This window comes from Clinocottus analis, unplaced genomic scaffold (genome assembly GCF_023055335.1).
Source record: "Clinocottus analis isolate CAN_PGR_092001 unplaced genomic scaffold, fCliAna1.0.p SCAF_7, whole genome shotgun sequence".
NCBI lineage: Eukaryota > Metazoa > Chordata > Actinopteri > Perciformes > Cottidae > Clinocottus > Clinocottus analis.
This window is the reverse complement of record NW_027176229.1, coordinates 16754731-16780068: the sequence shown is the minus strand read 5'-3', so window position 1 is coordinate 16780068 and position 25338 is coordinate 16754731. Positions and strand designations below refer to the sequence as shown.

The 25338-nt window shown below is 42.6% G+C and overlaps 1 protein-coding gene and 1 long non-coding RNA gene across 17 annotated transcripts in view; one reads left to right on the top strand and one right to left on the bottom strand.

Annotated features, from left to right (window-relative positions):
* Positions 1 to 25338, top strand: part of ank1a (ankyrin 1, erythrocytic a) — an 81716-nt gene that overhangs the window by 41580 nt on the left and 14798 nt on the right. For 6 of the 16 annotated variants that reach the window (XM_068604389.1, XM_068604387.1, XM_068604396.1 and 3 more), the window contains 37 exons: positions 5356 to 5457; positions 7719 to 7817; positions 8550 to 8648; positions 8905 to 9003; positions 9185 to 9370; positions 9615 to 9713; positions 9805 to 9903; positions 10008 to 10106; positions 10375 to 10572; positions 10674 to 10772; positions 10861 to 10959; positions 11079 to 11183; positions 11495 to 11692; positions 11812 to 11910; positions 12019 to 12117; positions 12229 to 12426; positions 12574 to 12672; positions 13637 to 13735; positions 14434 to 14532; positions 14621 to 14713; positions 14846 to 14918; positions 15086 to 15106; positions 17095 to 17215; positions 17394 to 17472; positions 18092 to 18207; positions 18288 to 18512; positions 18597 to 18751; positions 19006 to 19217; positions 21238 to 21469; positions 21667 to 21763; positions 21906 to 22134; positions 22221 to 22349; positions 22481 to 22600; positions 22699 to 22783; positions 23004 to 23078; positions 23386 to 23517; positions 23704 to 23856. In XM_068604389.1, the coding sequence (XP_068460490.1) occupies positions 5356 to 5457; positions 7719 to 7817; positions 8550 to 8648; positions 8905 to 9003; positions 9185 to 9370; positions 9615 to 9713; positions 9805 to 9903; positions 10008 to 10106; positions 10375 to 10572; positions 10674 to 10772; positions 10861 to 10959; positions 11079 to 11183; positions 11495 to 11692; positions 11812 to 11910; positions 12019 to 12117; positions 12229 to 12426; positions 12574 to 12672; positions 13637 to 13735; positions 14434 to 14532; positions 14621 to 14713; positions 14846 to 14918; positions 15086 to 15106; positions 17095 to 17215; positions 17394 to 17472; positions 18092 to 18207; positions 18288 to 18512; positions 18597 to 18751; positions 19006 to 19217; positions 21238 to 21469; positions 21667 to 21763; positions 21906 to 22134; positions 22221 to 22349; positions 22481 to 22600; positions 22699 to 22783; positions 23004 to 23078; positions 23386 to 23517; positions 23704 to 23856 (4621 nt within the window). The remainder of the gene's footprint in view (positions 1 to 5355; positions 5458 to 7718; positions 7818 to 8549; positions 8649 to 8904; positions 9004 to 9184; positions 9371 to 9614; positions 9714 to 9804; positions 9904 to 10007; positions 10107 to 10374; positions 10573 to 10673; positions 10773 to 10860; positions 10960 to 11078; positions 11184 to 11494; positions 11693 to 11811; positions 11911 to 12018; positions 12118 to 12228; positions 12427 to 12573; positions 12673 to 13636; positions 13736 to 14433; positions 14533 to 14620; positions 14714 to 14845; positions 14919 to 15085; positions 15107 to 17094; positions 17216 to 17393; positions 17473 to 18091; positions 18208 to 18287; positions 18513 to 18596; positions 18752 to 19005; positions 19218 to 21237; positions 21470 to 21666; positions 21764 to 21905; positions 22135 to 22220; positions 22350 to 22480; positions 22601 to 22698; positions 22784 to 23003; positions 23079 to 23385; positions 23518 to 23703; positions 23857 to 25338) is intronic. The other 10 variants (XM_068604394.1, XM_068604398.1, XM_068604392.1 and 7 more) reach the window with 8 other exon arrangements.
* Positions 12211 to 14632, bottom strand: LOC137804914 (uncharacterized). Its single transcript, XR_011080185.1, has 3 exons — positions 14416 to 14632; positions 13650 to 13765; positions 12211 to 12414 (listed from the first exon to the last, which is right to left on the bottom strand). It is a non-coding gene; the product is annotated as an uncharacterized lncRNA (long non-coding RNA).

Sequence of the window (25338 nt, the reverse complement as noted above, 5' to 3'; positions counted from 1 at the left end):
CATTTTGTGTCGACTACAGTTTACCTTTTTTTTTTTTAGAGAAGGTGATGCAACTTGTAGAAAAGGGCCAATGCTGTCAGCAGTGGTTGTTTTTTTTCACTTTTGTAAGTTTTGTGGAACTAAACATGCCAGTGAGAAGTAGTGGAGGGAGTATTTGCATCCCATACCAAAGTAAAAGTAGAAATACAGCAGTTTTAAAATATGATATCACAAGTTTTGCAATTTGTTTGTAAAAGTACAAAAGTAACAAACTTAAATTATCAAAACAGTACTCCTCATGCAGAATGACCCCTCTCAGGGTATTATATACTGTAGGCATATATATATATATATATATATATATATATATATATATATATATATATATATATATATATATATTAATTTAAAGTATCAGTAGATGAAAGTAATAGTACTTGCATCGCAATGACAAGCTACAACATAAAAATGCTGCTTACATGTTAAAGCATCAATAATATTAATTAAATGATACTTTATTCTATTACAAAACCCATTTTATAAACGTATCTCATTTTTGTTGTAAAATTCTTTTCTAGCCGCTTCAGCTGTCAAACACATAAGTTGAGAAAAGAAGTAAAATATTTCACTCTAAAAATTAGGGTGACGTGTCTCGTTTTAGAAACACTTCAGTAGAAGTTTGAAGCACATGTACTTTGATTAAATGCAGTACGTGAATAAATGTACTTTTACGTTTACTGGGATTTATATCTACTTTAAAAGGTGCAAAGCTGATCGTTCCGAATTACAGAGCAGACACAGTTTACTTTTAGGGACAAAAAGTTTATAGATTTCAGATCAGTCCATGATTTTGGCATATTCTATTTTCTTTCTACTCCTTCAGACAGTTATATTTTGTATAATTACTGTGCGGCAAAACACAGGACGTTTACCATATCGTGATCCTCTCCATAGGTTCGAGACCCTATCTCCTCCCTCTGGCTTTCATCCGCTTTGTCACTGCCACAAAAGATCACGCTAACCATGACAATCTCATCTACAGGCGCAGAGGCTGCAGCAAGGCCAGATATAAAGAGACGATCAATGAGTGCGGGGACAAACAGTGGGATATAGAGAGGGGGAGGCTGGGAGTGTGAGAAAGTAAATAGTAAAAATAGGACACGACGCGTCGCCACATATAGGGAATAGAAGCAGAGAGACAGATTTACATACTGACAGACAGTGTTGAGTGTGGGAATGGAAGAGCGTCATCCCAGTGACCCGCTCACTTGCTTCCTGTAAATGTGTCCGTGGCTGAACGGTCCCACCGGTCTCACTTACTACAATCTCTGTAGCCGGAAACAGCCTGCAGCCTGCTCACCCTCTTCGAGCAGCCTGAGTGATGAAGGCAGAGATGGAGGCCGGAAAAAAAAAAAAAGAAAAATAGGACAGAGAGAGAAAAAATCAATTTCTAGAACAAATGCAAGTCAGCAGAAAAAAAAAGGGTGATGAAATGGCTGTTTAAGCACTCTGCAGTAATTTCCATATCCGTTGTTCAGTGTTCCTCAAAAATGTATAGAAATCGCCCAATCGTTTGTTTAAATACTTCGAGATATTGAGTTAAGCAAGGGGAAAAAATAGCAGACGTTATCCAGAGTCTGGTGTGCTTGCACAATTTATGGTGTTTAAAGTTCAGGAAATTATTGCAAGTGAAGCAGGACTTGAGACATTCTGAACATACATAGGCACCTTGTTTTCACTTTTGTGCTGGCTGTATAAATAGCTATGGTGGCACTTAAAATATTTATGATTTGCACCTGGTGCTGTGTCTGCAATTTCATGTTGTTAGTGCCGTGTGTGTGTGTGTGTGTGTGTGTGTGTGTGTGTGTGTGTGTGTGTGTGTGTATGTGTGTGTGTGTGTGTGTATGTGTGTGTGTGTGTGTGTGTGAAATATAGCGATAGAGATGAAGAGTTACGAGAAGAAATAGCTTTATTTTAAAGGATCAAAAATGTAGTACTCTTGGACGAGCCTATTCCTGCTTCATCTATAAGGAAATAAAGAAGAGTAGTTATAATGAAGTATGTCAACATATACATGTTTGTTTCGCTAGGAATGGAGGGTCAACGCAGTAAACTGCCTCCTTTGCTAGAATCATAGTGACAAAATGATAAAAAGTTAAACGCATGCTGTGTGTTGCTGAGGGGACTGTGCTTCAAGTGCATTATTACAGTATCTGTGCATGCAAAGAGAGAAAAGAGGAAACCATTTCCACAAAGATGTTCTTGAGACGGAGAGAGAGATATCATCACAAGCAGCCATTTTCAAGCCCAATTTAGAAGCTTAAAAGCAAGTTCCCTTTGCAACTACATCACAAACACATGCCATTCATGCCTCACATTGTCTTACTTCTCCCCCTCACACACACACGCGCACACACATTTAATCCGATTCCATTGAGAAGTGTCACAAACACGCACACACACACACACACACACACACACACACACACACACGCAATCAATCTCTTGTGAAAATGACGAGTTTTCAGGTCTCGTTGTCCCCTGCAGAGGATCTTGTTAGCTGGGGATGTTGATCTGAGACATGCCTCCTCATGCATACATACACACGCAGACATATATACATTGAGGTTTCACTGCAGTCCACCAGCGAGGGGGTGATGATGTCATTCTGTCTGCTGCAGCACCAGCAGAGGAGGCAAGCGAGGAGGAGGGGGGGAGAGAGAGAGAGAAATGTAAGAAGCAAAAGGGATAGAGAAGGGAAGGAAGGCAACCGGACAGAAAAGCTGAGATAAAGACGGGGAGAGGGGAGTTCAGGGCAGACGATTCACTGTGACGAGAAAGGGGAATAATTTGACTTGGTAATTTTGAGCATCACTTTGAGAAGCCTTGCGCCGTCGTAACCTGAAGACAGTTGCACGCATGTTATAAAATAGTGTGTTTATGTTCCTAATGTTAACCAGGAAGCTGCTGAGCGGGTTATTGTTGGTTTCTTTTGATCCAAATGGTATGATTAATGTGCTCCCTCCGGTTTTGTCCACTTTCCACGGGCATAATCAGAGAGGAACACATTCATCTAAATCATCCAGCAAGACACAGCAGAGGAGTCACAACAGAACATATTCAGGCTGCTTTGTGCGTGTGTGTGTGTGTGTGTGTGTGTGTGTGTGTGTGTGTGTCTGTGTCTGTGTCTGTGTGTGTGTGTTTCCATGGTACATGTGTGTATACCTGTTTATGTCTGAGTTAGTGAATGGGTGTGGTTCCTCTGCATCCTTATCTCACCACACCACGCACTAACTTCTTGACGCAAGCAGATGCACACAGAAACATGCAAGGATGACCACCACAAAAGCAAACCAGCTTTCTTGAGTCTGGAGAGATTCTAGCGTGAGTCACTGTAGTCTTGTGAACTCCAGCAGGCTCTTTCTCAGGAGCAGTGAGTCTGGGGGGTGGGGGCATCCAGCAGAGGGGCCTCAGTCAGGGTCACCATGGTTTTACCAAGCAACCATTTGCTGTGGGAGCATGTTGTGTTAGGTTGGGTTTGTCTTTGAATCAGCTGTATTTGCTCCTACTTTGATGAAAAGATGTTTCTTGCGTAACCATGGCAGAGTCTGCACACAATCTGCACGCCACTACATTGCGTATAGTTGCAGTGGGTCCTATATACCTTTTTATACAGTAAAAATGGTCTTCCTATGATACGTTATATTGTTTTCCCGATATGGATACATTACCTAAAGGTTTTAATGATACATTATTAAACTTAAATATGCATTAATGAATGAGATTCACTGAATATTATTGTGTCACCCTTTCTGGGATAACGTAATTACAAATAGGCTGATTTAACTGCACTAGATAGAAATCTTGTGTAACTTTTGTCATTTTCTATTATTGTGTTTCGTGTGTGTATGTGTGTGTGTGAGTGAGTGTGTGTGTGTGTGTGTGTGTGTGTGTGTGTGTGTGTGTGTGCGTGTGTGTGTGAGAATGTCTCCTCGACCGGGCTTTTTGTTGGTCAGCATGTGTGAGTGTGACTCAGAGACTGCAGGCCAGTATGCCTCTCAATTGTCTGTGAGCAAAAGCTAAAAACAAAAACATCTTTTGGAGAGAATGACAATGACTCAGAGGCAAGTGTCCTCGCGCAGAAGCCCAGGATTTATCACTTTACACACGGGATGCGGCGTTCTGTAGGAAGTTCATCTGATCAGTAGAAACTTTGCCATTTCATGCATTTCCTCTCTCTACCAGAAACAACAATAATAACTGTGATTGTTTTTCTTCTTCAATCAACTGGACACAACTTTTCTTTCAAAATGTTCTGTTCCCTGCCTTCAATGCCCCTTTCTTCTTTCAAAGAGACCTTTTCTCTTTGCACAGCGCTGCGCCATTGGTGTCATGCTGAGGTTGTGTTGTGTCATTTGTTGCTATGCCTCAACGTCAGGCATGTAGGTCCTTTCTCTTTTTTACTAATGCTCACTCCATCTTTGTCAAAAAAGTACTTTGGTGTGTGCGATGGCAGCATTTGGCGATTCTCTTTCGGATCAGAAAATGCAGCTTATGCATTAATGTATTCGCTGCATTTGGAATAAAATATACACTGAACTGTTTTATGAGATTTTCAGACCAGTAACGTTGAGATGCTGGTCAGATAAAGAGAGGGGCTGATGAAGGAAGGGGATGGCCAAGGGGAGAGAGGAGATTATGTAAATGAAACGGAAAAAAGTGCTGGGTTTGCCGCAGTCGAGCTTCTCCCTGTGGTTCTCCCTCGGTCGCTGGCGCTCCTCCTCTCCCTCGCTCTCCCCCTGTGCCGCATGAGTGATCCTGTTTCAGCAGCACCCCTGCCTGCCTGGGAGGGGCCGCGGAGCCCTCAAACACAAACAAAACACTAGACGTGCCATGTGCCGGCCCGTGAGCTGGGATTCGCCAAACTCCCTCTCTCTCTTTCTCTCTCATACTCTCCTTTCTCCATTCACCTTGTGTCTATTTCTCTCTCTTTCATTCACACACGCATGAACTCAGATTCCTGACAAAGAGCCAACAGTCTGCTGGCCACAGACGCTCCAGTCGCTGTCTGCGTTTTCGCTTTTTCACCTGAGGACAGATGACAGCGTTAGACGTGTTGTTTAGCACAGGTGGTTGTGTATTGCAAAGGGCACATGCAGATTGTCAAACTGCACTGTTCAAAATCTCAAGGGCGAAGGGACGTGAGAGGGAAAACGGAGGGATCACGACTGAGTGAAATATTAACCAAACTTTGTCTCCCTCTCCATGTCCCCTCTCTACTCCTCCACTTTATGTGTCTCTCACATTCTCTTCTACCCCTTACCCCCTCCACCCTCCTCACACCCTCCTTTTTTCCTCTCTCCGTGACGCGTGCAGGCAGATGCTGGCAACAGTTTTCTCCGAGCGGCCCGTTCTGGCAACCTGGACAAAGCCCTGGACCATATCAAAAATGGCATCGATATAAATACAGCCAATCAGGTGAGAGAGTTGCACCTGCCAGGATTCAGTCTTCCATTAATGCTTTCTAACAAATTCATTAGAAATTCAGGAGGTGGGCGGATTGCACACCTCTCATTAAAAAAAAAAACAACCTGTATTTTTGAATGAAAATAGGTTTTTTTGAATGAAAAAAATGAAGCTCTGTCCTGCATTATTTATCCTTCAGTTTACACAAAAGTACAAGTTATATGACCAATAGAGGTTAATAGAGAGCAACGGTGTTGCTTCATGTTCTTCTAAAATAGTTTCCATGTGTACCACCATATCTTGCATTATTATTTCTTTATAAATGTGTCCAGTGTGCATGATGTGTCTGACTTGATCGCTGTCATGTGCCTGTGCACTACTGTATGTGCATGCTCAGGTAGGCTGTTAATCGTGGGCTGAAGGTGGCAGGTGGAGTTCACAGGGTCTCCAGGGAAGGTGATAAATGGGGCGGGGGCTTCTCCTTCACCTTGGCTCTTCCATCCTGCCTCCTTTATTCTGACGGTTGTTCCCAGAGTGTCCAGGAAGACGCAGCGTTAGAGGATTTGGGACTGCTACCTTCAGGCTACTGTAACTTGGCCAATGTAGTGGGTTTGTGTGAGAAAGACTCCTCTGGCTCATTAATCTAACACAGTCTCGGTTTCCCCTCCATTCACTTATGCTGTCCTCAACATTTTGTAATTACTGCTGGTAATGTTCCTGTCAGGATTTCTATGAGGCCTATTTTAGGCCGCCTAACAAATCCCACATAACAACAGATTTATTGTATGTAAATTGACACTGTACAGCGGGCTTTACTGGCCAACTCCTCCACAATGAAGAAGGGAGAGATTCAAAATATAATTACATGCAGTATTACAGCCTGAAAGAAAGTTTTTGACCTGCAAGATTAATTCTCCTGAATTACACAATTTCATTTTTTGTGATATTTGTCATATGAAATTGTGATTTTTGTTCACTGTTTACTGTCAACTGTGTTTAAGTTAAAGTGATAATCTACAACATTCTTGCTTCACTTGAGTTAGGAAACGTCTTTGCATATAGGTTGCTTTACAGTTTCAGGTTGCTCTTAAAGCCCCTATATGTGGCATTTGCATATAATGACAGCATGTTTATAATTAGTCTAGGATATTTTTGTTTATAGAAACATTTTAACATTTCTTGCGAAAATTGGTGCAGTGTCACTGTCTTTTTTATGCTACCATCAGATCCCTGCAAACGCTACACATAGTAGCTCTAATGTTGCCAGGGCTCAATGTAGTGATAATTTAGATGCCTAATGAAGGCTTCAGACACTTCTATTTATTAACACCGGCCTCTGGTGACTCTACTGTGTTGTAAAACAGGGTCACTGTATTTACCTTCAAAGTTCATCCAATGATACAGAGTGACGTGAGTTCATTTGAAAGAGTTGTAGATTTTCACTTAAACTCCGGTGGGTGGTGAGAGCGTCATTGTCCTGGCTGCGTGACTGTTTGTCCTGATGCTGTATGTACAGTCAGATGAAAGTCTGGCCAGGTGGAGGCTTGACTGTGACAGCTGTGTTTCCTTGTCTGAGTGGATACCTCCCACCAGCACACTGCCTCACTCCTGCTCTCCCCGTCTTGTGTTTTCCCTCCTCTTCTATCCCTCTCAACCTAACAACTTCTCCTCTCTCCTCTCTCCTTCTCTGTTTGTATGCAGTTTTCTAACCATCCTCCCTTTTTTTCTGGCTTTTTGCCTTCCTCCCTCCCCGCCCTCTCTCCTCTGTCTGCAGTAGAGTGATGGTGTGCTGTGGTCTCCCCACTCAGAGGAATAATATCAGTGGTGTGTGAAAGGTCCAACCTCACATGTCCTGTGCGGCTGAAGGAAGGCTGTGTGAGGTCAGACCTATCCCACACGGCTCGTATTCTTCCCAGCCACGAGACCAGCGGCCTGCCATCCCCCTCCCGTCCTCCTCCTCCTCTCACCATCATTAATCAAATGAAAATGTTCACATCCTGATTTTCATTCCTCTAGACATTGTTTTCGCTAATGACCCTTTTGATTCTGAGAGTACTGCATGCGTGGTGTCCAGTGTAAGTATTTGCTTGCTTTGGTTTGCGAGTGCTTCAGTCACTGTGATAAAAAACAACAACAACAACAGTTGTTTCAGTTGGCATGGCCTACATGTGTTTGTGTGTATATGTGTGGTTGTATCGTAGATGAGGACATATCTGTGTTTATAGTTAGTTTAGGAGCCTTCAGTATGAGGTCTACTCTGCTCTCTCACTCAGAATGGGCTCAACGGGCTGCACCTGGCCTCGAAAGAAGGCCATGTTAAAATGGTGCTGGAGCTACTCCACAATGGCATCGTACTGGAGACCACCACGAAGGTAAAAGTCCCATCGTTTTATATGCTCTGGAATCACCTGGCCTATGAATTCACTTGGAGGGTTTTTCACGCGCACATGTTCAGACATAGTCCTGCACATGAGTCCAGTAAAACCATCATGTGTACGGATTAAATAAATGTGATATGATGTAGAGTAGTGAGTTTTAGAGGTGCTGGGAGGTGGATTGTGATGCCTTTGGACTGAGCAAGGCTGGCTGTCTTCCTCCTCTTTCCAGTCTTTATGCTAAACTAAGTCTGCTAGTTGCTTCATATTGACTGTACAGACGTGACTGGTTTTAATCTTTTAATCTGCCCCTTCACAAGAAAGTGTATTTCCCAAAAATGTCACACTGTAACATTTTCTTTATTCTTTTATTTCTTACATTTGTTGAATTGTGTTTACATAAGAAATACATTTTTTCTTCTGAAGCTGTGTATCAAAACTACATTACTCAATGCGTATTAAAGGTTGGCATTTAATTCTCACTTTTCTTATTCTATAGTTCCTGATTTAAATCAAAATCTTAGCGTTGCGACCAAAATTAGCTCATGCTGTCAAAAAATTCCAACCATATTTTTTTATACATCTGGCCTTATACTTGTCTGATGGGTTAAACACATATCAACAGGGAAAACATCTCGCACTTTGAATACACACCTGGGATTTCACCTCTAATCTTTGTTGGTGCTCGTTATGACCGGTCTCTTGTTTCAATGCATCTGTCTGAAACAGAAAGGGAACACGGCCCTGCACATTGCAGCCCTGGCGGGGCAGGAGCAGGTGGTTGCAGAGCTGGTTAACTACGGTGCCGATGTCAACGCTCAGTCCCAGGTGATCCTCAGGACTTATAATGTCAACTTTCCTGTGAAACCATTGTAGCAACTATTGCAACTCCATCTGTTAACGGTGTCTTTGTCCCTATATATCTGTATTTTGGTGTACACGCTTGCGCTTGCATCTGACTGTGACCGTCTTCCTGTCTTTCTTTGTGCTGCTGGTGTATGTTTGTGTGTGTATGTGTACGTGTATTTGTGTGTGTGTGTGTGTGTGTGTGTCCGTGTGTCTATTCCGCGTCTTTCGGAGACAGAAGGGTTTCACTCCACTCTACATGGCCGCACAAGAAAACCATCTAGAGGTTGTGAAGTTTCTTCTGGAGAACGGAGCCAATCAGAGCCTTCCAACTGAGGTACTGAAGACTCAGGAACTGAAAGATATTTTCAAAGCGTTATCTCCCAAATTATTCAGTCCCATCCTTGCTGATGCAGACAGCGCCGTGTTTCCATTCTGTTTCGTTTTCATAAGCCTCTCTCTTTAACCTGTCTCATTTTCTCTCTGTCAGTCTTCTAACTCTCTCCTGTGTGCTGCAGGATGGATTCACTCCTCTCGCCGTGGCTCTTCAACAGGGACATGAGAATGTCGTAGCCTTGCTCATCAACTATGGCACCAAGGGAAAGGTCCGCCTCCCCGCGCTGCACATTGCGGCACGCAACGACGATACACGCACAGCAGCAGTGCTTCTGCAGAATGACCCCAATCCTGATGTACTCAGCAAGGTGTGTGGGTGTGGAGGGGTTATGGGTGTGTGTGTGTGTGTGTGTGTGTGTGTGTGTGTGTGTGTGTGTGTGTGTGTGTGTGTGTGTGTGTGTGTGTGTGTGTGTGTGTGCAGATATGATTACACACATGTGCAATACATGTACAAGAGGTATGGACATCTGTGTTTGGTGTCTTTAGTGTTTGTGTTTCTAAAATGCGAAGGTAATGAGAGTGACATGTGCTTACCCTGACGTATCCCTGCAGACTGGATTCACACCCCTCCACATTGCTGCACACTATGAAAACTTGAATGTGGCTCAACTGCTGCTTAATAGAGGAGCCAATGTCAATTTCACCCCAAAGGTAGGGAATAATTGATGGAAGGTTAATCTCTGTCCTTGCTGTCTGATGTCCTTGTGTGTTCCCATCTAAGTGCAGCTGTTTGTCTCTGCAGAACGGCATCACTCCCCTGCACATTGCAGCCAGACGGGGGAATGTGATCATGGTCCGACTCCTGCTGGACAGAGGGGCTCAGATTGATGCCAAGACTAAGGTGCAGCAGACATTCATCCTACGGTTTCATAAAATCTTTGATTCCTGTCCTGATTCTAATTTGATGCATCATTAACTAAATCATTAACAATCATCTCTCTCCAGGACGAGCTGACTCCTCTGCACTGTGCAGCCAGAAATGGTCACGTCAGGATTATAGAAATCCTGCTGGACCATGGAGCACCCATCCAGGCAAAGACCAAGGTAATCCACATGGATAGAAGCAGATTTGTCACTTCTTAGAAATGAACTGAACGCCATCTGGTTTGGTAATGAATGCAAATCACTCAGTTGTTTTGTACTATTTATTTTGTACTCTAAAATGAAATAAGTAAATGAAAAGGAAACACAGCCATAGATCTCTTATTTGCTGCTTCTTGCCTCAATTGTTCTTTTTTCACAAGACAAGTTACTTCCTGTTTTACAAGGGATGAGAGAGTCAACAAGTTTTCTTTTCTTCTTTTTTTTGCAGAATGGTCTGTCTCCAATCCACATGTCAGCACAAGGGGACCACATGGACTGTGTGAAGCAGCTTCTGCAGTACAACGCAGAGATAGATGATATGACACTGGACCACCTCACCCCTCTGCACGTGGCAGCACACTGTGGCCACCAGCGCATGGCCAAAGTACTGCTGGACAAAGGGGCCAAACCCAACTCTCGGGCATTGGTCAGTGACAAATACACAGTCAATTTGTCAATTCAGTCAAGAAAAAGTTACTTTTAATCTTTGTAGTGATGCTAATCATTCCTTTTTTTTTTTAAATACAGAATGGCTTTACTCCTTTGCATATTGCTTGTAAAAAGAACCACATGCGTGTGATGGATCTCCTGCTTAAACACTCTGCATCAATAGAGGCTGTGACTGAGGTGAGGGAATTGGCAAAAGGGGTTGACAATAACAATGAATGATTGACATACAATACCATTTGTAATATTATTTTCCTCTTCTGAATAGTCCGGCCTGACCCCTTTGCATGTGGCATCGTTTATGGGTCGTCTCAACATTGTGAAAATGCTGCTGCAGAAAGGAGCTTCCCCCAGCGCCTCCAATGTGGTGAGATTCCTTCTGAAATCTGAAGAGCAGTGCAGATAACCAACTCCCCTCTACATTGAGGATGTTGTTGTAATGGTAAAGAATCTGAGTGGGCCCTGTGTCCTTCTCTGCATGAGTAGAAGGTGGAGACTCCTCTTCATATGGCGTCTCGGGCAGGACACTATGAGGTGGCAGAGTTTTTACTGACGAACGCAGCAGCAGCCCCTGTGGACGCTAAAGCTAAGGTAGAGATTTCACATATAGCTTAATCCACATATGGTGTACTCATACGCTACGATTCATCATATGATTAAATACTCTTAAATTGATCAATAGTAAGCATTCATTTAGAAAGTTGGTTCAGTATCTAATTTCCAGCAGAGCTTGTACATGCTAATTTCCCTCCTACACACCACATCTTCCTTTTACAGTTAATGTAACAGGTTCAGATCAAAGTGGAGACGCTGATACATGGAAACAGAATGATTAAGACACTAGAGAAGGTATTTTCCTGCTGAAATTTGCAGTACCTGATATTTTATCATATGTTGGCCAGGATGACCAAACACCTCTGCATTGTGCCTCTCGGATGGGCCACAAGGAGCTAGTGAAGCTGCTGCTGGAGCACAAAGCCAACCCCAACTCCACCACCACAGCAGGCCACACACCCCTACACATCGCTGCTCGGGAAGGTCACGCACAAACCGTACGCATCCTCCTGGACATGGAGGCTCAGCAGACCAAGATGACGAAGGTAACACCTGCCTGCTTGACCGTTCTTGCGAAACGTCCGACTGCCTCAAAACTGCCAACACTAATTACTGTGTAACGCAGCCTAATATTGTGTCCACTTCTTCGTTGGTGCCTCTGTAGAAAGGCTTCACTCCGCTCCATGTGGCCTCCAAGTACGGCAAGGTGGACGTCGCAGAGCTTTTGTTGGAGAGAGGAGCCAATGCTAATGCTGCGGGGAAGGTAAGAGCAACACAAACAGCTTGGCTGTTGGAAGAAAGAGTCAAAAGGTGAATAAAGAATTGTTTGACCTTCCACAGTCTGAGAAACTTTGGATACTGTTTTTTGCAGAATGGTCTGACTCCTCTGCACGTTGCTGTACATCACAACAACCTGGATGTTGTCAACTTGCTTGTTAGCAAGGGCGGATCTCCCCATAGTGCAGCCAGGGTAAGTAAAAAAAAAGAGAGAGACACACAAGTCTACACATAATTCATGCTGAATAGCCCAGCATCAGGCATATACGCATATTTATAACCACAACTCACATCTGTGCTCCAGAACGGCTACACCGCTCTCCACATAGCATCGAAGCAGAACCAGGTGGAGGTGGCAAACAGCCTGCTGCAGTACGGCGCTTCAGCCAATGCTGAGTCACTGCAGGGAGTCACACCTCTCCACCTGGCCTCGCAGGAAGGAAGGCCCGACATGGTCTCGCTGCTCATCTCCAAACAGGCCAACGTCAACCTTGGAAACAAGGCAAGAAACACATAGAAGATTAAAGATGACTAACATGCGGCAGGATGTTTGGTTCATTTAATCTTAAAAAAATATGATGTAACTTGGGCTTCATTTGTTCTGTTGTTCTGTGTTTGACTATTTTATTCTGAATCTGGTGGCCCCCAGAGTGGATTGACCCCGCTCCATCTGGTCGGACAGGAAGGACATGTTGGCATCGCAGATATCCTGGTGAAGCAAGGGGCTTCAGTCTACGCTGCCACACGGGTGAGACCTTTTTTGTCTCATGGCAAACTGTTGCATGGTTATCAAAGCCATGTACCCATGTAGAAGAGACTTGTGCCATCTACTTTGAGCCGAGGCTGATAGTGTCTAAGTGCTGCAGCATACATAGTTGGATGTTATCGTAGCAAAATGTTACGTCATCATTACGTGGTCGACCTTTGAGCGGTTCAGACCCCTTAGACCTCGACGGCTGAGAGCTCTACAACAGTATTTTTACATGCAGTTGTGTGCGCAGAAAATAGTTCGTAAGGGTTTCATTTATGTGTAGAACAAATAATGTGGTGAGTACCACAGCACCACAAGCCAACGTTTAACTCCTCTTTGACACAGCCTTGACAAGCATAGAGCAGTTTAGGCGTTACACGGGTGGCAGCATTTGCGTTTGTTGTGGCCGGTGGTAGAAGTACTCAGATAGTATAAACTGTCCTGAAGCTTCTGAATTTTAGTACGTACCAATAAAATCTCATCTTTATCTTTAAGAATACATCATCAATACATCATATTGTATTTGTTGATTCTATTTTGTAATATTTGTATAAATCTGCAAACTCGTAAATAAAAAGTACAATATGTAACAATATGTACCAGGAAACATAATCACTCAAGTTCAAGTACCTTAAAATCTTACTTAAGCACAGTATTGCACACTAGTTGTGGGTCTCTTTTACTGGAATGTATCATCATATCAAGGTGTTATTATTAATATTATTATTAGCGTTCCTATCCTGTGCACAATATATCTCATCCTCTCTCGTTAATTCCTACATTGCAGACTGAAGGCAGTGACACAAATAAAAAATAATCCCACTGCGTCGATTTGAAGCATTACTTAATGTCATATTCATGAACCATTCAACGATATTCCAATCAAAAGATCACTGAGCCACTAAAGTTATGCCTCTGGATCTGTGCTAAAGCATTTCTACTTTTCCTCTCTCACCGTTAGATGGGTTACACACCTCTCCATGTGGCGTGTCACTATGGCAATATCAAGATGGTTAAGTTCCTTCAGCAGCAACAGGCCGATGTCAACAGCAAAACAAGGGTGAGTGCCTCCCTCTGGTTCTGGAGACAACTACAATTAGTCTGTTCATGAGTCACACAGTTACAGTGTGTCTCCTGTCTGTGATTCATTCATCAGGAAATACAATTACAGCACATTACACAGTTAAAGGCACATTGCTGCTGGGATCTCCTGGGTCGAAAGCGCTTAGTAATGATTGATTGGAGTCAGCGCATTAAACCCGACTAAAGTGTAATGTGAGATGCAGGATTTAAACTCCTACTACGATATATGCACAAATGTGTTTAAAGTTGACTGAGTAAGGTTAGATTGAGTGCAGGGATTCAGAATTATCTTTATTATTAATTAAGTCTATTAAAATGTCAGAAAATAGTAAAAGCTATAATATTTTACATGTTCAAATTACTTGCTTTGTCTGGGTCCAAAACATTAATATAATCACTTTCTTATCATTGAAGATGGAGAAAACCACCAAATAGGTATTTGTGAATCAGAAACCAGTGGATATACGCTGTGATTGACTTGAATGAATAACCTAAAGATGGTTCAAATAATGTAATGTAATAGTTTCAGATGGCACTTTTCCCTTGTACTGACATAATAATAAACTTCTTAATATGCAGTTTGTTGTGATTCTAATTCAGGAATGATTCAGATAAAAGATGCTTTTTCAGATCTTTGATGTAAGGAAAGAAGAATACCTGTAATATCTCTTCCAGCTTGGTTACACTCCTCTGCACCAGGCGGCCCAGCAGGGACACACAGACATCGTGACACTGCTGCTGAAGCACGGAGCTCAGCCCAACGAGACAACAACGGTGAGCATGAGCACGCCTGGTCTCCTTCGAAATGATTGACAACGTTTTGTTTAGAGATCTGATCAAGCTGCTCTTCTCTGTCTGATAGACTGGTTCTTCAGCTCTGTCCATTGCTAAGAGGTTGGGCTATATCTCTGTGATTGACGTCCTGAAGCTCGTCACTGAGGAGACAGTTTCCATGGTAAGAAGTTTAGAAAAGCTACAATGCTCTTGGGATACAACTCTAATAAGAGTGCATGCTCATCACACGGAAATAAGAAGTTTAAACTCACTGTTGTGGCTGTAATTGTGTTTTCCTGTTCCTTCTGTGCAGACGACCACTGAGAAGCATCGCATGAGTTTCCCAGAAACTGTGGATGAAATACTGGACGTATCTGAGGATGAAGGTAGTGAAGTTAATCGTTATTAATCATATAAAACAGTCGGAAACAATGTTTGGTCGACCATGTCAGTGTTATCTCGACATTACTTCCTGTCTATGAGGCTGATTTTCTGATGTTTTAACTCGTTACATAAATATTAATTTCTTCCAACTCCTTTTGCCCTTTTTTAGGAATTGCACAGCTAACATTAGGTATGACTGTCTCTTTCTTTCTTCGTGCGGCATTCATAGGTGGTTGTACTGAAGTGTGTGGCTCCATTTCAAGCTCACTCTTTCAATCTTTACTTCTCTGCCTCTCTTTCTCTTGTTCCCTCTGTAGTGGCGCTCACTGTGATGGTGGCTCTGGTTTCTCATTAGCATGCACTCATGGCACCCATGTCTGTAACCTGTATGTGTCCCTTCAATAACATTCTCATTCTCTAACTCCCCAGGTTGTTTTTTTCCCCTTCACATTATGTTGGCAGTTACAGTTGTCGCCTACATATATATTTATCACCCCTATGAGTATCGGATCCATTATTCCTTATATATATTAAAAAAAAGGATATCTTTAATAAAATATTGGAAATCTTTTCTCTGAGCGTTGGCAGTTAATATTTGAGTCACGCTCTCATCGCTTTGAAATGTTTATGTCCTCATTTGTGTCTGCATTTAAATCTGTCTCCATTATGGTGTACCGCATCATTTTTGTTTTCCTACTATGTCTCCTGTATTTGTTAGAAGGGAGGTTTAAAAATAATGTTGTTGAATGTGTCTCTACTCAACATGTTTGATCACATGATCTATCTGAAAGGAGTTGCTTGTAGTGATAAACCCACAGATAATGATCACCTGATTCCACAGTTAGCTACAGCTCACAGAGGCTTATTGAGACTTTTAGCTAATTGTTTTGGTTTTGTGGTCTGCAACTTTTTTTCTTGGTTCACTCTCATCGCTCTCATAGCGGTCCAGTAGCAACAGGCAGCTGTTTCAGATAAAGACCCAACAAAGAGCTGGAAGCAGAGGCAATTTGGGGCTCTTTCTTTAGGACAGAGACATGACAATTCTTATTGCTCTGTATTTCCTGGTTGTGTAACTGTTAGTCGACATGTTCAACGTTGAATAATATTGTTGCTCACAGCTTGTTTAAGTCCCAAAAAACATGTATTGCAAGTTTAACTTAATGTCTGACGATATTATCTTTTGTTATTTTTAGTCCCCCTGTGATTGAACTACAGATTGTCACTCTAAAAATAGAAACAAGCCGAGACGCCATCTTAAAGAAACATCACATTTCAAAAATGGTGAAAGGATTTCGGCAGGTTATCTGATGCACTTCCCCGTAATACGTTATAACGTGGCACACAAGGCGGAGAGTATTGTGAACCTGTGAGACATGCACTCACAGAGTCAAACGTAGTGTCATGACACCTGCCCCATCACTGCTGACAGAACGCCCACTCACACGAGCCGTGGTAAAAAAAATTAATACACACGGGAGACTCGGTTCAGGTGAATTTCTGAAAAAGAGGAGTATGTTTTGGAGGGGTAAGTTACCCACCTCTGCTCACATTAAGATATAATGTTCTTTCAAAGGAGTACAGCTTGTACTTTGATCTCCGTGTGTGTTGCAGTGGGCTGATGCAGTTCAGATTATCTCTGTGTTTGCTTTCAAGAGCAAATGTCTAAATCTTCCAGTTCAAAAGTTGTTCATTTACGAGGCATTTTTGGAATGAGATGATGCTGATCTCCCCAGAGAAAGTGCACTGTGCATATCTATAATGCTGTTGTCTCCAACTGAGAGTTTATGCGTTTTTGAAAACTACATTTATCGTTTGGTGTCCTTGTAGTAATGTTTTAGTGGCTCTTAATGAAAACTGTCTGTGACTTCAGATGATCACAGTGACCTGCTGTATTGATCCTGTCTCCATATCTCATTTTTAAGTGTTACTGGCGTTAGTTCAAGGGGCTGCATAACATTGTTTGGCAGTCATTAGCGGTAGGAAGATAAATGTACAGAGCATCGCCACTATCGTCTCATCTCACCTGTCTAACGCCTGAAATCACAGAGCCTTCTCCTAACGTCGAGCCCTTCTAACCACTGGTTAACAATCGTGTTCTCTTCTTTCTCTCTTTCTCTTGTGCTGTTTCACCAACCTGACCACGGTCTGTTCGCTCTCTTTGCCATGTGTTCTCTGAAGGAGAGGAGCTCTTGGGGACGGAAGGGGCCAGGTACATGAAGATGGATGACATGAAAGACCATGATGACGATTTCCTCTCCCCCAAGAAATCACTGGAGTACGAGAGAGGGCTGGGCACAGCGTAAGGGGGGATGGGCGGGGAAACAGCAGAGAGCCAAGCTGGTAGTCACAAGCTAATAGGAGGATGGATAGAAGGGGATGCACCATAGACACCCACTAAACACCAGGGATGAGCACTTGGGAGGAGATGTAAAGAAATGTCTTCATCTGACTTGTGTTTTTCACTTTTTATACAACAGAAATTACTCGCCAGCCATTCCCAGGATCCCCAGAGTCTCTCCGGAGACCGTTATACTGAAAGAACACGAGATGGATCAGGTATTGTTACTTTACAGAGCAGCATGAGTAAGATACCGTAGTGTATTTCATACGTTGGGCAGCATGCCCCCAGTTTGGAGAAACTGACAAGGGTACCGGCACAAGTGTAAAGCAATGTACTTTTGTGGACATGGATAGCATCAAAACGTATCATAGACACCAGCTGAAATATTATCAGTTTATGTAGATTCTATATATTAATGCTTCATCTTGCCGTCAGACAGCCCTTTCCTTCAGTAAACTCCATTCAAAGACTCAATTTTGTGTCAGTATTGTAAATAAGTTACACTTTCTGCTCAATTCTACGTCTGAAAATATTCTAAATGTAGTGCATACTCAAACTGATATTAAAGAAAAGACAGTTAGTCCTGAGCATCGACCAAACTACAGAAACACAGGATCCCTGCTTTAAGGTCTTTTCAAGGTTAATGATGTACCATTTCTATGTCTAATATAAAAATAGCACTTTAAAAATGAGTACATGAGCATGAGCCGTCATCACAGCCCTCTCGATATCATCTCCATTTAACAGTTGACGGTGTAAGTAATACATAGACATTTTGATAAACAGAGTTCTTTTGCGAATGTCATGAACAGTTTGTCTTTTGGTCTGGTGCAGCAGCACACTCCACTTCCACTGCCCAAAGAATATGATGAGGACTCATTGATCCCCAGCAGCCCAGCAACTGAGACTTCAGACAATGTCAGCCCAGTCGCCAGTCCCATACACACAGGGTCAGCAAAACATTTGATTTCACTGCATCTCGATTTATTATCTGATCTGACAACTGAAGACGACATTTGTCCAACAACAGATTCCTGGTCAGTTTCATGGTAGATGCTCGAGGCGGCTCAATGCGAGGCAGCAGGCATAACGGTTTGCGTGTCATCATACCTCCACGGACCTGTGCGGCTCCCACCCGCATCACCTGCCGCCTGGTGAAGCCGGCGAAGCTGACCAGCCCCCCTCCGCTGGTAGAGGGAGAGGGGCTGGCCAGCAGGATCATCTCCCTGGGGCCAGCCGGGATGCAGTTTCTGGGGTGAGGAAGCCACTGAAACTGGACATAATCAAGATTTTCGGTACATAATGGTCATTTGTTAATTCCATGTGTGATGTGTGACAGACCGGTCATCGTGGAAATCCCCCACTTTGCTGCTCTGGGTCGTGGTGACCGGGAGCTTGTGGTGCTGCGGAGCGAGAACGGCTCGGTCTGGAAAGAGCATCGCAATCGCTACGGAGACGAGGTGCTGGAAACAATCCTCAACGGGATGGACGAGGGTAAGAGTTCAAATGCTTCATTGCTCGTCGACATTCATACATTTCTCTGAATCCAACTGTTATATGGCAAGACCCTGTGTAGCTGGTTGAGGCAGAGACAATTGGTGACCTCCAGTAGTCAAATCAGGTTACCAATACCTCAATTAACATGGACTCCTGGCCAATCCTGGCGCTTGAATGCGACACAGGGCAGGAGAAGAAACTGGGTGGTATCACTGCCCGAGAGTTTAACCCCCTCCTTTTCCTCCTCTCAGAATTAGAAAGTCAAGAGGAGCTCGGGAAGAAGCGAATCCGTCGCATCATCTCCACCGATTTCCCTCTTTACTTTGCTGTTGTATCACGGGTCCAGCAAGAGAGCGACCTGATTGGACCAGAAGGGGGCTCGCTGACAAGTAAACTGGTGCCGTTGGTCCAGGCCACGTTTCCTGAGACGGCAGTCACCAAACGAGTCCGCCTGGGGCTGCAGGTGAGATGGGACGATGAGGAGAAAGAAGGAGAAGAAAGACAGAATCGTTAATGCCTGTGTTGCCTGAAAAAAAAGCATGTTCAATGTACTTTGATTGATCCTGGAATGACCCGATCATATCAGCACTTGAGCCAAGTCTTCCGGATAATATTTTCCTTTTGTCTGTTTATTTTCGTTTTTAGAGGACCTTTTTATTTCACGTAGTGCATGCACTTGACACCTTTATACAACTGTGCACTGCTCATTTAGTGCTAATATGTTATTGTTTGTTTTATCTTGATGTCTTTCTTACTGATGCATTTATATCACTTGCAAAGCCCTGTATTCACTATATTAACTCATTCAATTGGTCTTTAAGTACACTAAGTCAAACACTACCTAATGGGAATTATTCTGCATTATTGCACAATAACCAGGAAAGACTGGGGTTTTGGTATCACGGGCATCTGGAAAATGCAGATAAATTGGAGTTTTGTTCTGCATAAAAAAGGGTGACAGCTGAGCACCTGATCTTCAAAACTTAATCACCTTAAATTTCTTCAAGTTTTAAACCACCTTTTGTGTGTACGGCTACACTTTTCAGATCTGGACGTTTATCAAACATTTACACCAAAGACAAGAGAAACCTTTTAGCTGACGACACCAGGCTCAATTATCCAGTAAAAAAAGAAACACTTTCATAAGCATCCACTTATGATTTAGTCCTCACTGTCTAATGTCCTGCCGAAATATCCTGTTTCATAATGAAACATCAAATGAAGGAATTGATGATACTGTTTCATTGGACTGTTAGCTGTAAGATCAAAATCAGAACATTTGTTTGTGGGCTTTTTATATGGTTAAATTGCAGATTACCACACAAAGATTACACCAGGAGATCATGGTTTCAGATCCCAGCAGCGCCTATCTCAGGAGATTGGAAACTTATATGTTGTTCTTTCGTAGTTGTGGGAGGCGCCGCTTCGTTGGTCAAAGTGCCGGTTTAATCCGTCCGGCCACAATAAAACCAATCTCAGTTTCCAAATGGTTTCAAAACAAAAAGTACAATAAATTACATATTTTCTTCCTTCATAATTATTTGCAGTGGATATGTTTGTGATATAAATACACACCATTTTCTCAAAATTGCTGATTTGGGATTTCAAGGCGCTATTTGCATGTGACTTTATTTTGACACACTTTTTAAATATACACATTATGTTTTCCAGTGTATAGATTGTATTAACACAATTGTGATTCTAATCGTAAATCCTTAATGAATGTGTAGGTCAGCAATTTATGAGTCTTGATTATCAGATGGAAACGTGTAAGACCAGAATATGTTTCAGTAAACCAAAATGAAAGTTAGATGCAGTATGAATGGACCGTGTGCTGTTTGTTTTGGTTCAGCAGCTGTTCTTCATGATAAGCTAAATATGTCTTGTAAACTAACATGCTACCACACATGCCGTACGTAACCTCTAAGATGAAAATAGTAAATGTAACTGAATGTACGTAAAATAGGATATGGATATAATTTTTTATTAACATATTTTTTAGGAACATATCTATTTACCTCAAATGTTGCTGTAGTAATCATGTCATGAATGGTTTTGTGAAAAACCACAGTGCCTTTTTCTTTTTGTACAATGATTGTAAAAGCTTCATGTTAACACACATTGTTAAATTTTAAAATAAAGTTTATTAAGTCCTACCAATTTGTGCTGCAATTGTCTTTTCAAATATGTTATTTAAACCATGAGCTGTTTCATTCACTGTGGACTTCTCTCTCCCTTTCTCTTCACTTTTAATTTTTCCCTATGTGGTTGTCCTTTTTTTTTTTTTTTTTTACCCTTTTTTCCTCATCCAATGCCCCATCATCCACCGACCATTGTCTCATTCTGCAATCCTGTAATCCTTTTTGTATCTCCATTGCCTGTTCATATGTTTCTCTAATTATCCCCTTTTTTTCTACCATATCATCACACCTGTGTCCGTGTTACGTACCCTCTCTCTCTCCATCATTTACCTTCAACCTCAGGCTCAGCCAGTCCCAGATGAGCTTGTTGCAAAGCTGCTGGGTAACCAGGCAAACTTCAGCCCCGTGGTCACTGTGGAGCCTCGTCGGCGCAAGTTTCACCGGCCCATTGGCCTGCGTATGCCGCTTCCTCCCTCCTGGAGAGACAGCCCCCGAGACTCTGGGGAGGGCGACACTACCAGTCTGCGTCTGCTTTGCTCTGTCATAGGTACTGCTACTGGGAGTTGTGTGGGTGGTGAGTAAGTGTTTGTGCGTTTGTGTCGACTGGAGCAGTATCTTCTATGACGAGGATGAAAGATGTCAGTGCCATAATTGGATGTAAAACGTATTTGTTCTTCTATTGTACAAACTCTGTCACTGTGATACTTCTTTATGATCTCGTCTAAAGCCAGATTAACTAGTTTGCCCTTTCTCATTTTGTATTATTTCCAGGCGGCACAGCCCCAGCCCAATGGGAAGACATTACTGGCACCACCAAGCTTGTGTATGCTAAAGACAGTGCCAGTTTTACAACCAATGTTTCAGCACGGTAAGCTCGCTTAGCAACATATTCATATCCGCCATCATACTATAAAGTTTATTGTATGTCTTCACCATCTAACATGGTTATAGCAAGCAACTAAACTAATTTATGTTCAATACTATGATTACATGTTTTTGTTTCCTCTCAGATTCTGGCTCGCAGACTGTCCTCGTACAGCTGAGGCCGTTTCCTTTGCCAACCTGCTCTACAGAGAGCTGTCAGCTGTACCCTACATGGCCAAGTTTGTGGTGTTTGCAAAGATGAATGAGTTGCGTGAAGGCCGGCTGCGCTGCTACTGCATGACTGACGATAAGATGGATAAAACCCTGGAGCAGCATGAGAACTTCACAGAGGTGGCTCGCAGCAGAGACATAGAGGTCAGTTAGAGACAAGGGCAGTGCGTCGTACTATTGTAGTAAAATTAAAGTGCGGCGTAGGCTAATGCCTGTGTGTTATCTTGTAGGTGATGGAGGGAATGCCGCTTCACCTAGAGTGTTCAGGGAATCTGTTACCCGTGAGAAAGGCCACCCAGCAGCCTCGCTGCTTCAGCTTCCAGGCCTTCAGAGATAACCGACTTCCTGTCTCTGTTAAGGTATTATAGTTGGTCTTTCTCTTCCAGATATTTCTTCAGTTTTATGTTTTTCTGTATTTCTTCAGAGTTTGAGCTCTGTTGCCATGCTACATATGTATGTGTCTAATATGTATTGTGTCTGTGTGTTTAAGGTGAGAGACAGTAGTAAAGACCTCACTGGATTTCTGTCATTCCTGCGCAAGTCCACCAAATATGAGGACAGCCAACATGTGCTCTGTAACCTCAACATCACCATGCCTCCATGTATAAAGGTAAAGCTCTCGAAGCTACAAGACACAAACAGTGTATTTCATTCTAGTCATTTACTCTGATATTGCAGAGTTAAGTATTGTTTGCTTGCGACTGGCAGACTGCTGGGAGTGAAGACCGCAGACGAACTCTGACCCCGCTGGCTTTGAGAGAAAGATACAGCGCCCTAAATGAACCTGCTATGGGTATGAGGCTCTCAATGTCCCACTTGTAAATCATTGCAACTACTTGCAACTCAAAATTGTCTTTTGATGGTATCGTAATATAAGACACAGTGTGATAGCAATTCAGTGTTTTTCACCATTTTATTCCATGAACAGAACCAATAAGCATGGCAGTGCAGGGATAATCTTTACGTTTATCAGGATCTGATGTTAAATATCAGTTTTGTTCTGGTTTGTGCAGCATCAATGAGTGCCATGGAGAGGACAGAGCTGAAGATGGCTGTGATTGCAGAACAGTTGGGACTGAGTTGGGCTGGTGAGTGAACAAAAATATACTGAATCTGTTTGTATTTGTTGTAAACCATCCTTGTTTACCTTATGTCTGACAAGCTTGCTTAGCTCTCTGCTGATTAAGGTTGAACATGGCAACGAGCCAATAAAACTAATTATTTCCTGTTTTCCTGCCAAGAGCGATAGCTGTTTGTTCTGCTACTTTTGGACTCAGCAGCTGTGAAGCAGAGTGCCATTTCAAGAGCGTGTCCACTCTAATAGCATGAAACAGGTGAAGTGATGTGAATATTTCCTTCACGTCCGTGATCTTCGCCTTCTAATTTTCGACACAGAGTTGGCACGTGAGCTTCAGCTCAGTGTGGATGACATCAATAAGATCCGTGTGGAGAATCCTAACTCGCTGCTGGAGCAGAGCTCTGCGCTGCTCAACCTGTGGGCCACCCGCGAGGGCAAGAGGGCCAAGAGTGAGTAAAGGCAAACTGAGATGGCTGTGGATTCATCTCATTCCCTCATGTCTTTATTTACATCTCTTTAACCCAATTAAAGTCAGATCGTGATAATGGTTTTGCTGTTTGTCCTGGGAACCCCCTTTCCATCCTTCTCTTTTTCCTTGTTGGTTTGTCTCTCTCCTTCACACGTCTTCTCTGCAGTGGAGAGTTTGTACGCAGCTCTGAAAAGTATTGACCGTATGGACATAGTCAACATGTTGGAGGGCCAGCCGCCTCAGCAGGCAAGACAAGGCTCCCGCGATTTCAGCCGCCGTCGAAACGATAGAGACAACGACTCCCCTGGTATGACCAACGGTAAGTTCCCTCCCCAAACTCCCACAATGCAGCCCTTTCCTCATGTCCCTTTTGCCTTGACCCTGAGCCCTCTTTCCAATAAACATTCCTATTCACTCCGTAAAATCTACTGAAGGCAAAGTGAAGTGTGTTTCCCTCTGATCTCTTTCTGTTGTTCCCATACCTTTATTGTTTATTCCTGCATGATGCTGTTGTGTATGAAAGGTCCCACAAACGTTAAACCTTTGCAGGATTTTACCCAGGCAACATGCAGAGGGACTCAGGACACTCCTACTGTGCAACAACCTGTATAGTGCTTTTGGTTACACGTTCATTTCTCTGTGTATTCATTCAATGTAATGGGAAGTAAAGTGAAGTATACAAAAAAAGTATGATTTAAATGATAAATCTTTAGTTTTAAGCATCCCATTACTGAATAGCCTTCCAGCAAAACAATCCGCATAGATATGAGTAAAGTATCCAATCATTTATAGGAATAATAGTTATTATTGTTGTCACTGTTTTTATTTTGTGTTCTCATGTCAAATAATTAGATTAGTCCATATTTGACAATATTAAAAGTTTTCCGCCCATTAAAGATTTCGAGGGACGACATTTTAGAGTGATATTTTGTCTATAAAACAACATATCGTCATACATGATCAGTCCTCGTAGATCATACTATAAGTATAACCTAGCTTAACTGACTTCCTTACTAATTGTCAGTCCTCAGTCTTTTACTCCTTTTCCTCATGGTTTCCTTCACACATGCATACCCTACATCTTATTGACTCCATTTTCACCTCTGGACTGGTGAGCTCCCCATCTTACTGGACTGGCTTCTCCTCTCTGTATCCAGTGCAGACGATGAGTCACTCTGACAGGTGACAGGTCCTATTTTGTGAAAACTGGAGCAATATTCAGAGATGTAACAATGCATAGAATACGACCATGAGGGTCAAAGGGTGAAAAGGGAGATGTTCAGATCACAGCTGCAGTGAATCTGATAACCATATTTCTGTCTTGTCTGTCTATCTGTCTGGCTACCTGCCTCCCAAAGGCCGTTCCTGCTTTGACGTTCTGCATAAAAACGTGGCGGCACTTTGATAACCTGAATAGTGTGTCTTCTGCTAATCTCGCAATGATCACAGCGGCAGGTTTCCAGAGGATTATGATTTACTATCCAGATTAACTAAGTTCTAAAGGCACAGTAACCAAGCGGTGGACCAGAACTGACTTTTTAGGCAGTAAATAAAATGAATAAACCAAATGGCCTCATCTTTAAAATAAAATTATGGTAGACCATGAAGGACAATATACATATATTTATTTTTCAATGTCCCTGTGCATTAGATTTATTTATTAATTCCAAACCGTTCATTTTTCACAAATTCATTTGTGTTATAGTTTGACATTTATGAAAATATTCCCATTTGCTGTCTTGCTGAAGACAATCGATACCACTGTTATATCTGTAAAGTAAATATGAAACTCCTGGTCCAG